At 33.6% G+C, this 14,624-nt stretch overlaps 1 protein-coding gene across 1 annotated transcript in view; it reads left to right on the top strand.

Annotated features, from left to right (window-relative positions):
- The window catches only part of LOC123548437 (uncharacterized), a 65,371-nt gene extending 53,719 nt beyond the window's left edge, over positions 1-11,652 (top strand). Inside the window, exons 10-12 of the mRNA XM_053524774.1 lie at positions 3,711-3,758; positions 4,859-5,053; positions 10,010-11,652. Of these exons, the coding sequence (XP_053380749.1) occupies positions 3,711-3,758; positions 4,859-5,053; positions 10,010-10,158 (392 nt within the window). The 3' untranslated portion in view covers positions 10,159-11,652. The remainder of the gene's footprint in view (positions 1-3,710; positions 3,759-4,858; positions 5,054-10,009) is intronic.
- Positions 11,653-14,624: the final 2,972 nt, after the last annotated feature.

Below are 14,624 nucleotides of genomic sequence, written 5' to 3'. Positions count from 1 at the left end.
GCACACCTTCAGCCAATACGTGCATTTGTTGAACCTGTCAGCAGAATTATAGCAGTCAATATCTATTCCTTCCCTAAAACTAACCAGGAAACCAGTATCTTTTGACAATTTTGTGTGCATCAACTTCAAGAGTTCTTAAAGCTATTCTTTACGAAACATTAAGGTTAAATCCATTTTAAAGTCTTAATCAAATTTGTCACATTTGTTGGTCTATAAAAATCTGTTTATGGATAACCTGTTTCAACAAGTATGAAAAAAAAAACTTAGGCATAAAACAACACAAATCTTCAACTCTTCAGCATATCATATAGAAAGTCAGTGTGCCTTATACAGATTTCACCAAATATGGAACAGTATTATAAGGACATATTATTTTGATACAGAGAGGGACTTGGGTGAAGGTATTTATTTACTGATATTTACGCCCAGAGATGTACAAGAAGCATTTTAAGTCCATTTTAAAAAAAAATGTTTGGTCATACTGTCCTTAGACACTTAAAACTACCTAAAAAACAATTTCCTTCAGAATATGACACTTCTTTAAATTTGTTACAGTATGTTTCTAACTTCTAACAAAAGCGTGTGAACTGATGAGTTCTGTTTGCTATCTGCTCAAAATAAAACAATATCAAGATATGACCAATGTGCCGAAGAAAGAAGCTTTAAGCAAGGTGATAAAGTTTTGGCACATTTAAATATCATTGGTAAACCAATCTAAGCCTTATGCTGTTGAACAGAAATCAGATGTGACCAATTTGATTAAGGCCTTAAAATAGATTTAACCATTATGTTTCTTAAGGAATAGTTTCAGGAAATCTTAAAGCTGAAGCATTCAAAATTGTGTGGAGACAATTGAATACGTGCATACGGCTGCGAATACACTTTGATACAATCGGTTGGTATTCATTGAAACAGTAATTATGCATGTTTTACCTTATTTTATATCGTTTGGCTAATTGCATAGGTCGGACGACTTGTGATACATGATAATGAAAAGGAATAGATGAAATGCGTTCCATGCTTTTTATGAGGTAACGCCGAGATATGTGCATGAAGTATCAGCATAAGTCCAAAAATGTGATTCGGCGCCGATTTATGTAATTCTTTATTTTAATTATGCGCAATCTAGAGTTATATTTTGCTCAAATGATCTGTTATGATCTGGTGTTACTTGATATACGCGTTGTAGGATGTGATAGAGACATAAGTGATAATGTCATGATATACCATGACTCTTGGCAAAGTCATTTGCAGGCGATTAACGATTTCTTCAAAAGAGTCAGTCAGTCGATTTTGACAATTAATTTATCAAAAATTCTTTTTATAAAGCTTGTGTTATTTTATTAGGTCAATGTTGATTTAAAGCCATTGATGTTAAGGTTGAATCTATCTCTGATTTTTCAAGTTACGCGTTGTTTTGGCTGGATTTTACACACAAAAAAATGTCAAATTTGTATTCAACTTCTGAGCCCTGAACAAATTTAAGTAAAAACTCTAAATTCATCTGGAATGATAAATGTCAAAAATCATATTAGAAATTGAAGGCCATGTCCCAGAGTGAACTACTTCATTTGGCATCAAAGTTGGAAAAATAATTCATGTAAGTAGTTGATGCTAATGATATTGGTGCTGGTGGGGTATTGCTACAAGAAGACAATTCTGGAATTTATTATCCTGTCAGTTATTTTTCAAAGACGTTCAATAAACATTATAGAAATTAATCTACTATTGAAATAAAGTCTAGTTTTTATTCTGGGAATTTAACACTTTGAAGTATATTTAAGTGAAGCCATTTTCTCTGTTGTTGTCTTCAGTGACTGTAATTCTGTCACTTTCATAAACCAAATAAAAATCGAAGATTGCTGAGATGGAAGCTTTTACTTCAAGAGTTAACTGCAATGTTATACAAGATTTTCTATCCAGGATTTGACTATACACTTTATATAACTCAATGTTATATGATAAAGGTCATAAGTGAAAATGTGATGTATTGAAGCATCCATTTCTTTTCCATGTATTATGTCTATTTCATTTATATTATGTAGTAAAATTAAAAGAAAGTTTTATCACACAAATGTTTCTTTTCCTTCAGATGGGGAGGTGTTATGTACATTTCGTTTTGCGAGCTCATGTATGTCAATATTTTTTTTGTATTCTATGGTTTTCTAGAAGGTTCCATCACAAATACTGATGAACAGAGTGTTAGTATTGTTTTAATAAAATCTGTAAAATGATCCTTTGGAAGCCAAGAATGCAACCAAGAACGGTTTGATTATGTTCATGAGAGGTAATGAAATACGCAACAACTCTCACGCCCCCTAGCACCGGCTTAAAAGGAACTTTATTACACATATGTTGAATGGACTCCGTGATCCCAAAGGACCAGAATATTTCAGTAACGCTGTCTATTAAGAGAGGATCTTTATTCTTTGGATGAAATGATTGGATTTAAATTTGAATAGGACAGAGGAGATTGCGGTAATTACTATTTTCAAAGTATTTGAATGTTACTTTTCAAACAAATTAGTTATTGCTATTAGTTTCTGGTTCGTTTTTCTGTTACCGTTAGTTCTTTAAGTAACAAGCATTTTTTTCTTTCATTTAAAAGTGACAATGGCCATGAGTGATAAATCTAAACGTTTTCAGAAACAGGTTCAAATTTGAAATGAATTGGATGTTGGTGCATTATCAGGTCTAGCCAGCACTAGGGTCAACAAACAGTTAGGGTAGAGAATGGTACCCTTACAAAACGCTATAAACAACTTTTAACACTATATTTAAAGCCAAGTCAGTAGAAAACAATCATTATTAAAATCTGGTGGAAAAATATCTAATGTAAAACTGACAAAAAATGGCGCTTTTGTTGGGGTGGGTTGCTTTTAGTTGGCCGTATAGAAATTGATTCTAAGCAGGGCCATACGGATAAATGTCTTTTATTCCAGTAGGAATAAATTAAAGAAAATTAAAAGCTATGGTTTTTAAATAAACTTTCAGGTGTTTGTTTAGGGAAGAAAATGAATGTTGAATAACAAGTTAAGATGACTTTGTTGGGCCTGGAATCCATTGGGCGTGTTATGTTAATAGTATGTATTTTGATGATTTACTTTACGGTCATCTCCTACAAACTCCAAAAGAAGTTAGAAAATATATTCCGCTGATCGACAGCAGTAAAATATAACAACATACAGTAATACAATAACAACTTTCATTGATTGTTTTTCATACAGTGCTACAGAATGATGTAAAGTTGTATGGTTTATGGCATAAAATGTTTAAGTCGATAATCCAGGGAAGAATGAACAAACTTTTACTTCCTATTTCATTTTTCATTAACATATTCGCTTTCTGTTTTATTTGCTTTTTTTTAAATGCTGCATTAAATTTGTAAGCGACCTTTAATAAACATAAGTTTATAGTGAGGCGAGTCAAGGGGTTCAAGGTTATTGTGTCTATAAGGCTTTTTTCTTTATTACTTTAAAACATTATTTATAATTTCTTATCATTTATATCAATCCCCCAAAAAAGTCAGCTATTTCATGCATGATTACCAACTATGCTTGCTTATAACTGCCTTATAGGTTTGATTAAAAACATCATATACGAACAAAAAATAAAGATAATTGATAAGAAGTTAAATCTCTTTAACACATACTGAAATACGTATAGGGCAGAGTATCAGTTTTGTTTGATTCACTTTCCTTTATTTGCAGTTGGTGTGTTACATTTCGTGTGTGCTAGTATAGCAAGAGTGATAACAGGTACTGTATAGTTTGTATAAACAAGAGTAATGACAGAAAAGTATAGTTTCTCAATGGAAAATAAAAATGTTGGGCTATAAATCATATATCGATGTCAATAATATTATGCCACATTTTCATATTTATCTCTTAAATAAATGGCGTATCATTCGTTCCGTTAAAAAAGTATTATAAATGTAGAGATGGTATCTAAGGCTACGTTTTCAACGACAACAACAAGTCAAGTGCAAAACTAAAGCGCGCTTGCAATATTTTAACATAGCACCGTGCAGTAAATATGGGAACTTTTGACAGTGACACCGGCTTCGTTATTTTGTTGGGTTAGTTAAAAAAGGTGATTGCCATTTCTTTTTAACTATCACAACCATTTTATTTATACTAAAGAATGTCTGCATAATGTATATTAACAGAAGTTCCTGTTACGGCAGATTCCGCAAGGTAAATGCGATTCTGCACACCTCGGTCAATATGCAAACTTATAGGTAATTCAAGAAATCACTAATGTCTCCTGAAATTTGAAACTTTTAGGGCATAGTTTTAGTATACCAAATCCTCCATGGAGGTGAAAAAATGTGTTACAAATCCAATTGCCCAATATTTATTTGAAAGTGGCCGTAATGAGTGAACTTTCACCCAACAATATTCCCAATTACATCAGTTCCCATCATTACTACAAAAAAGCCGCAAAATATTGATCATTATTCAGAATGAAAGTCGATGACGTCATTTTAAAATAACAATGTTTTTAGCGTTTCTGTGGTAATTTCTCAATTATTTCCGCATCATTCAACCATTAAGCATCAGATCAGATACAGGTTAAAGTTTTGTCAGAAGTTTAGATATACAAACACATTAATTTTTTCGTAAACATTGTAAATCGTCAAGTCAACTTCCGGTTGGGCATGAGCACATACAAATGTTAAGGTAAACTACCTTCTTAAAACAATCGGACAGTAAATATTCATTCGCATTTTACGTCACCATTTACAAACAACAATAAGTTTACACACAAAACGGAAATGGTAACTGCAAGAATGATTTTAATATATAAAAATTGTAATATATATATCTGAACATATCATTTGTATTGTTTTTTACAGGATCCATCATTCTGAAGGACCATAAAGGCAACACAGAAGTTCAGAACAACGTTGCTGCCTTTCACCTTTGGGCTGGAATCTGTAATTTTGTTGCAGCATTGACAATATGCTGCATATGCTGCAAACAGTGTTGTGATAGATTTAAAAAGTGCACGTATTTTATAACAGCGCTGGCTGCTTGTTTACTTATAGCTGGTAAGTTGTTTGCATCTTCGGTGTTTATTATAGTTTGAAAGTTAAACAGTACCTTAAATGTTATAATAACTTTGCAGCGAAATAACGGCGAAAGTTTTTGTAGATCTAAAATCGAACAGAATTGAAGCGAGGGAAAACTGTTAAATAAACTAAGCACTCTTATCCGTCCTAAGTTAGTGGACGTCAGTCAAGGAAAAAGATTATAATATTACGGTGGGATCAAGCAAAGCCTTTATTTCTTTTGTGTCCTGATTTCAGAGAGACAGTTAAACTACTATTTCAGTGCCTGTTCATGGAGTGATTGCAAATGACCAAAGCTGCAATTTCAACATTTTCTATAGACACATCATCATTTTATCTCATTCTTTTATCAAATATTTTTCATATGGGAAAATTAGACCCATCGATTTTCCGCACGAGTGAAAATATCTTATATAGCGCAAAGAAGGAGCCCTTTACTTTATTCAAATTTATGGGAAATATTATAAGGTATTTCTTATGAATATTTTATTTTCAAAATCGATTAAATAGAAAATGGTCTTTTTTGCGTATACTTTATGTCTGTCTATCAACAATTAGATATATAGTAAAATATAGATAATTTGCTGACATTTCTTCTGTTTAACAAAGTGAATATTTTCCTTTAACAAGCTAAACTTAAAACAAACAGGTCTGGCATTTAATTCCAGTCAGTAAGAATTCAAAATTCCTCGCAAAATTAAAACTAAATTTAGTAATATTAATCCTCTCTTTAAATATTATTTTTCAATCCACAAGTTTAATGAAAATACATCAAAATGTTAAATGTCCAAACTAGTAACATTAGGTTATATAACCATACATTCAATATAAAAAACTTATTGATACACATTATTTCTCAAGACTAGGACAGGCTTTACAGTAAACAATGAGTCATCAATATGAAAAAATAATAAAGTAAAACATAAGGGGGTATGACATGCACATAACATTTTATTAAAACTATTGAAAAATCAACATATATTTTGTCCGTCGTGAAAACAACTTCATTTCGAAAATAAGCAATTCCATAGACTTGCTTATATACCTTAAAATGTTGTTTTCTAATCGTAACCAATTATAACTTAGTGTAATAAATACACAAACACAAAGTTCTGGGCAAAAACTTAGTTTTGCTTCGATTTAGAACTTGCATAAATTGCCAAATTAAAAAGATGAAATGATACAATGAATCTGTCAAGAGCAGTAGATATAGCGAAGTGTTAATGAATCTCATTTCTATTTCTCAATGTGCGTATGTATACGCTCCTGTCAATCTTTGAGATGAGCAACATGCAAGACACTTACTTTTCCACCTGCTAAAACAACGCGATCTTGAATATAAATGAAATTCCTTAGGTGTGGCAATACCTCTGTGAGGACTGTTTGCACCAAATACGAAGTGACGTCGTAGTGTTGCATATGAAATAGTCAAAAATGTAGCTCCACGTTGTTGTTGAAATATGGTTTAATGAGGCACTTAGGATTTATGGCAGTTTTATTTTTGACTTTTTTTTATTGCTTATTATATTGAGAAAAGTTCTAGACCACTTCCATTGTGAATATCCAGGTAAAATTACTCATTGAGAAGATGTTGTCTACATACGCGTAATTGTTAAACAAAAAAAATCATGGAAGCATTTTCAGAAAGTGTTGTTTTTCAAAACAGTTATAATTATTTTTCTTGTAACATAACATCTCAATATCTTTTCAGTTTATATAAGAAGGTCTGTTATTCTAACTTTTCATATCCTTAAAATACTCTAATATACTGAAAATGAGGTCTCAAGATTAAATTGTTTATATGAAATAAAGAAGAAACTGAATTAGAAAAATGTAACCTAAAATGTAGAAAAAAAACTTTGTATACGTGTAACATGTGTTCGAACAACTGAATTTGGATTATTGTTTTATCGAGAACATTTGGAACAAGAGTGCCATAATGTCACATTATACGCGCGTCATGTAAAACATGTTCTGTATAAGTAAGCCCAAACAATGACAATCCAATTCTAACAAGTAGGTTAAAATGTTTCAAGAATAAGCTATTCATAGTAGCATCAAAGGGAAGTAAGTCCACAAGAAATCTATAGTTTGTTTTTATATAGTCCACAAAAATCCTTACAAGGTAAGAGATACCTTAGAATATACCTAAGATTTAAAGTAACATCTATGTTGTATCACAGAAAAGTGGTCTTGGATTTCCCTACAGTCAGTTATAAAAAAAAGTTACAATATAAATTATTTATAGTAACAAAAAAAGGGAAGTTAATATTAAATCTCACTCCATGCAAGAAGAAAAAATGCTCTGGACAAAGCCTTTCTTTTATCTGACCTTTGGCCTCTAAATGTGACCTTGACCTTAGACCTAGAGGCTTGGTTTTTTGCGCATGACTCTCCGACTTATGGTGATGAACATTTGTGCCAAGTTACATCAAAATCCTTCTTTGCATGAAGAAGAAATGCTCCGGACAAAGTATCAACATTTGACCTCTAAGTGTGACCTTGACCTTAGACCTAGGGACCTGGTTCTTGTGCATGATACTCCGTCTCTTCATAATGGACAATTGTGCCAAGGCACATCAAAATCCCTTTATGCAAGAAGAAGATATGATCCGGACAAAGTATGTGGACGCCGCCCATCCTTTCGACGGGCGTATAAAAACGAATCGCTATGGCTGGAAATATGTCTACACATCGGTTATTACAGCAAAAGAAAGTATAGAACTCGTTTATCGCTTTGGGTGTGGGGCGTATATGTAATGAATTCATACAATTCCAATAAAACAAAAATTGTAATCTTTAGCAAAGGAAGACAACCAAGAAATCTTCAATTTAAAATTGGAAATGATACTGTAGAAGGCAAACCGTATATTTGTTATATATTGCTAAAATAGTATCCTATTGTTTGATACGTTTATGCTGAAATAGATTATTTTATTGTTTTGTTAGTACACTGTATGTACAAATACGATGGTAAATATGTTAGGTGCTGATAACTATTTGTATAGATGTATGTTCTTGGTTACATGAATCATAACCTTAAAATCAATTAAACAGTTCTAAAATCATCTGGTGTTTCCCTAATACTATCTAATTTTCATTAATAATCAGTTTGAAGGAAACCTGCGAAGCTTTTGGAAAACTGCAATATTAAACATATAAATTTTGATTTTATATCCCGATGGTAAATAATCTAAATTGTCATCAAAACCATACATACATTTATGATCCATGTAACAAATAATTATATAGTGTATAATAAATTAAGCTGCCGTTTCCTAATATATCGCTGCACTAAACATACATATGTTACCGCCATTGATATTGTTTGAAATGTTTTCTGTACTGTGGTGCTTTGCTGTTCATTCTATATGAGCCTAAGTATTGAAATAAAAGTTAAAAATATATATATACATATATAAAAAATGCAGAAGTTTGTACCAGATCAAGTATATTATAAAGAAAAAATAAACAACATTACATGAGTAACATTATATTTGGCAAATATAATGTTACTCATGTAATGTTGTTTATTTTTTTATTTTTTTTTATAATATACTTGATGTGGTACAAACTTTTGCATTTTTTATATATTTATAAATATTGTATTATTTGCCCTGGCAAATATAATGTTACTCATGTAATGTTGTTTATTTTTTCTATATATATATATATATATATATATATATATATATATATATATATATATATATATATATATATATATATATATATATATAGAGAGAGAGATTGAATACATACTGAATTATTTTAAAATTACGGTGCAAATGTGTCTCACAAGATGACGTTATAAACTATATAACAGATGGTGCTAATCAATTTCCATCAATAATTTGAACCAAAATAGGGAGTTATCTGTAGTCATAAATTTCCATAATTGACGATCATCACTTCCTTTTAAAACAAACATTGCATTTTACAAGAAGTCTTCAGTGAAACGCGTACGTAGTGATGTGACATCACAATGTTTGCTATTCCAACAGTCACCGTTTGTTGACGAGTTTTTATTAATTTGATTTTGGATTTGGTATCGGTTTATAGTGCAAATTATAAACGAATCATGTTGTGATTTTACTGACCGACATTTTTTATTATTTCATTGATTTTAACAATATCAGTATTGACCACCATATTTATTCATACGTGCATGTATTGCACTACACTACACTACACTACAATACACTACATCCACATATTTTTTCTATATTTCACTTGTTTACTACTAAAACTCTGAATGACATGCAAATATATATTTTTTCACTTTTAAACAAAAAATAGATGTTGCATATTTCACTGCAATCTTTGTCAGGGCTCAATTTTCTACTTGCATCACGTTATGCATTTGAGCCGCGCCATGGGAAAACCAACATAGTGGGTTGGCGACCAGCATGGATCCAGACCAGCCTGCGCATCCGCGCAATCTGGTCAGGATCCATGCTGTTCGCTTTCAAAGCCTATTGCAATTACAGAAACTGTTAGCGAACAGCATGGATCCTGACCAGACTGCGCGGATGTGCTGGTCGCAAACCCACTATGTTGGTTTTCCCATGGCGCGGCTCGAATGCATAACGTGATGCAAGTAGAAAATTGAGCCCTGACAAAGACTGCAGTGAAATGTGCAACATCTATTTTTTGTTTAAAGTGAAAAAATATATATTTGCATGTTGGTTTTCTCATGGCGCGGCTCATTTAATAAGATTCGTATCCTCCCTGATTAAACGTACATTTGGTTGCTTAAACAGTTCAATGGATTCAATATTCAGATGAACTAAATAACCGCACTGTACTCCTCATAATAAAAGTTTTACAGTCTTTCTCTCACATTGATCTAATGCTGCAGCTGATAAACAACATAATATATTTCGGTCTTGTTGAAATTTAGTATTTCTAAAATTTAAATGTTTTTTTTTTCAGATATAATATATTTTTGGTGCAGTAAATGTAACCGAAATGATGACTGTGGCGGAACGTTCTTACTTTCCAAGTGTTATTCAATAGTGGACGGGATAATGATTGTATGTCTTATTGTATTTGGATGTGTCAAAGCAAGTAGGAACATCTGATACTAACAGATGCATGGAATTCTTTAAAGCAGATACAAAAAAATGCATTTTAATTCCGAAGGATGGTGTGATCACCAATCAAGCGAAACAGAGCTAGATCTAGAAAACATTTTATTAACTCCACTGTGACGTTTATTCAAGTAGATATGAATAGATATACTGATTCTCTTTGTTGAATGACTTGTGTGTACTTGTGTTCTCAGTTATTTGAAGGAAAATGAAAGCAGTATTTTCATAGAAAATTACATCTGTTAGTTGGTAGTAATTCATCAAGTTTGGTTCTACATCTAAAATGTTTCATTATAGATAATAGTAATTATCCGATAAAAAATCAAACTCTTCTACAAAGTGCATAATTCGAGCCTTTCTTCTGTCTTATAAATTCCACTATGCGTAAAGCCTTTGGTACACTGCCGGTAAGCGAACTCCTGACTTCTGGCACCCAAAAACCTGATGCTTACTGATTACTGGATAATGTCACATCACATTCGAATTGGTGAATCTTTTAATTCATTTCTGTAGTAAAGTGTAGTTGTTTAATAAAAAGGTTTGTTTTTTCTTTGTCGGATGATTGTTTGTATTTGCAAACATTCTGCTGTAATACCTAAAAGGTGCTGAACCCTTGTGCATTTTTTCATGGACGCTTAAACATTTTTGCAAGATGTATGTTCGATCACAGATACTGCTCGTTATGATTCTGCAATAAAAAAGACAACAATTTAGCAAACGTATTATAAAGTATTTCCAGATTTGTTTGAGTCTTTAAAATGCAAACAGTATTTTCATAGCAAAGCATACGCTTATAAGAGGACACGTTTATTTTATGGCACTAAATATTTATCTGCCAACAACAGAAACGGGTCACATTGTTAAAGAAATCTCCAATATAATCCTTCAACGATAGTCGGATGTGTTGAAATGTTCAGCAACCTTCATGTCATTTTATACTGTGAATGTAATGCTGATTAGAAACTGTATGAAATTTAGCAGACACTGGAATGTTTGTAAATTTGTAGCCATACATAATAAATGAATGTATTGTTTTGTTTTAGTATACTACCACCATTACAATAACCAAAGATAATAATGCCTTTCTTTTTTCGTCCGTAGAGTCGTTTTATAATGTAATATACGCAGTATGTGTCGGAATCTGACTGAGGTTCATCTATTAAGGTTTCTTTAACACTTGATCAAAATGAACTCTCTTGTGTTCCAGTTTATCATCATGTCAAACATTCGCCAGGTCCTCCCTCACAAAAATAAAATGCCAAGAGCAGTTTTCTGATCCATTCTGTTTTCCCACTACCACTGGGTCCGACCATAGAAAATAAATTTTGAAACGTCATCCCTCTCGAACTGTCCACTATTATTAATGATGGTAAATAACTCCCAGTGGCTCCGTTTTTCCCACGTACATAAAGTTGATGTCTTAGCATAGTGTCGCGCCTAGAAAATGACTGGTGGCAAACAGGACACTGACTTATTTGTGGGCTGGAATAAATTATTTTTATACAAAAAAAGACTCCACTTTGTGTTCTTACGAGTTTTGCTTACCATTCTTTCGTTTTAAGACAGATTATGCTGTCGGAAGTAACTGCAGTTGACGTGCTACAGGAGGTTGAGGTGGTCATGGTGGTTGTGATGGAGGTGATGGTTGGGGTGAAGGAGGTGATGGAGGTGGTGGTTGTGATGGAAGTGATGGTTGGGGTGGAGGAGGTGGTGGTTGTGATGGAGGTGATGGTTGGGGTGGAGGGGGTGGTGGAGGTTGTGGTTGTGATGGAGTAAATGGTTGGGGTTGAGGAGGTGGTGGTTGTGATGGAAGTAATGGTTGGGGTGGAGGATATGGTGGAGGTGGTGGTTGTGATGGAGGTGATGGTTGGTGGAGGAGGCGATGGAGGGTGTGGCGGAGGTGGTGGTTGTGATTGAGGTAATGGTTGGGTTGGAGGAGGTGGTGATGGTGGTGGTTGTTATGAAGGTAATGGATAGGATGGAGGAGGTGGTGGTTGTAATTGAGGTAATGGTTGGGTTGGAGGAGGTGGTGATGGTGGTGGTTGTTATGAAGGTAATGGATGGGATGGAGGAGGTGGTGGTTGTAATTGAAGTAATGGCTGGGTTGGAGGAGGTGGTGATGGTGGTGGTTGTTATGAAGGTAATGGATAGGATGGAGGAGGTGGTGGTTGTAATTGAGGTAATGGTTGGGTTGGAGGAGGTGGTAATGGTGGTGGTTGTTATGAAGGTAATGGATGGGATGGAGGAGGTGGTGGTTGTAATTGAGGTAATGGTTGGGTTGGAGGAGGTGGTGATGGTGGTGGTTGTTATGAAGGTAATGGATAGGATGGAGGAGGTGGTGGTTGTAATTGAGGTAATGGTTGGGTTGGAGGAGGTGGTGATGGTGGTGGTTGTTACGAAGGTAATGGATGGGTTGGAGGAGGTGGTGGTTGTAATTGAGGTAATGGTTGGGTTGGAGGAGGTGGTGATGGTGGTGGTTGTTATGAAGGTAATGGATAGGATGGAGGAGGTGGTGGTTGTAATTGAGGTAATGGTTGGGTTGGAGGAGGTGGTGGTTGTAATTGAGGTAATGGTTGGGTTGGACGAGGTGGTGGTTGTTATGAAGGTAATGGATGGGATGGAGGAGGTGGTGGTTGTAATTGAGGTAATGGTTGGGTTGGAGGAGGTGGTGATGGTGGTGGTTGTTATGAAGGTAATGGATGGGATGGAGGAGGTGGTGGTTGTGATGGAGGTAGTGGTTTGGGTTTAGGAAGTGCTGGATGTGGTGGTGCTGGTGGTGGCTCTATACATTATAATTAAACCTTGAAACTCATTCATTGTCAGTTTTGATGGCAAAGTCTGGTAAACGTTTATTTTATGCATATTACGCATGAGTGACCAAACTGTCAAGTCAATAGTACTCGTCAAAACCTTTCATTTGATACAAAACACGAGTGCATAGTCTCTTATCTGATGGAGATTCTGTGTGCATGAGAGGTCCCAGAATAATTTTTGAATAATTATGTAATTAGTTATCTGAGGTGCAAATAAATTTAGAATGAAAGTCGTCTCAAATCATGGTGCCCTCCGAGAAATCCAAGATGGCTTGTAGTTGCACAAAACTCGATGTATTTCCCAATGCCTTATACATATATCTCAAACACTAGCACAAGGACTTATACAGTTTATTTCTTATATCAAAGAGCTATGAAAAATAAAATTGCATTTCATACTTCCACTACTTTGATGATATCATAGATTATAAGTTTATTTATGACTGAGAAGTTCCATCAAAATCTACATTTTAGAAAATCTCTATTTAAGAAAATGTTCTGAACAATCAGATCTACCATTAGCCCAATCTTAATGTATGCACTTAGAAGCAAGTGGGTATGGTCAATAAATATATAAAAAAAATGAAAAACTGACATTTTCATTTTGTAAAATCACAGAATGTGCCTTTCTGTTTTAATTGTCAAGTTAAGAAGGGGACAAAACTATCTTAAAATATTTCTTTTCCTAGTGCATGATGTATCTTTGTTTCCCTTATCCCAACTAAATCAAAAGTTGGTAAAATTTGTGATTCTGGAATTGCTAGTCAGTGTTTCACTGTATTAATATGAATGTTGTTACTTTTTGTACTTCATTTTTTGTACGTTAAAGACGATTCTCATGAAGAGGAGAGAATTTGATGTATGCTATTTGAAGCAGATTTTAGGCAACCACCATTTCTTAAACTATGGTATGAATCCCTCTTCTAAACAGCTTAAAGTTTGTTTTTAACCTAAGTATTAATCGAAACAATACGGTGTACTGAGCACACTCTGCGATGTAAAGGTAATGAGAAAAGGGTCTTTTTATTAAACTTTCTTGTCTAAATCACCCTATTGTTGCCAATAAAGCGATTTCAATTTGTCTAGGCAGACAAATGTGTCACACCAAGGCAGTGTATTTCTAAGTTTCCGAATTCCTGCCCCAAAGTTGAACTCAAGAAAGCCAAAATGTTCATATTTACAGTCCAAATGAGTTTCCTCCAGCGGATGATTACCAATCTTCAATAAGGAAATAATGTATAGAATACCTGTTTTAACGTTAATATTGCACGGAAAGAGGTTGTACGTCCGCGGAATAACTCATGAGTGATTGTGGCGACGTATAACCGATTTTGAGCGTATTAATTTGGGTAAAACACGATTTTGCTATACATATTTTCGATCCTAATATGCCTATAATTGTTAACATATGTAACACCGTACTGAGAAAAAATACGAACATTTATGTCTGATGTCATTTGTCTTCTTTGTCTCTCTTACCAAATTTAGGATGTTGTCAGTCGAAAACACAAAAAATCTTTTGGAATAAACACTGCAGACATTCTTTAATATGGCATATGTACATTAAATACAGCCGCATCGTGCATTGATAAATCGTTATTCATTTGAAATGCAAAATTATGGAATCATGATAGAAAAGTTATA

This window comes from Mercenaria mercenaria, chromosome 15 (assembly GCF_021730395.1).
Source record: "Mercenaria mercenaria strain notata chromosome 15, MADL_Memer_1, whole genome shotgun sequence".
NCBI classification, from domain to species: domain Eukaryota; kingdom Metazoa; phylum Mollusca; class Bivalvia; order Venerida; family Veneridae; genus Mercenaria; species Mercenaria mercenaria.
Note: the sequence above shows the minus strand (reverse complement) of the source record. Positions and strands in the feature narration are given on the sequence as shown.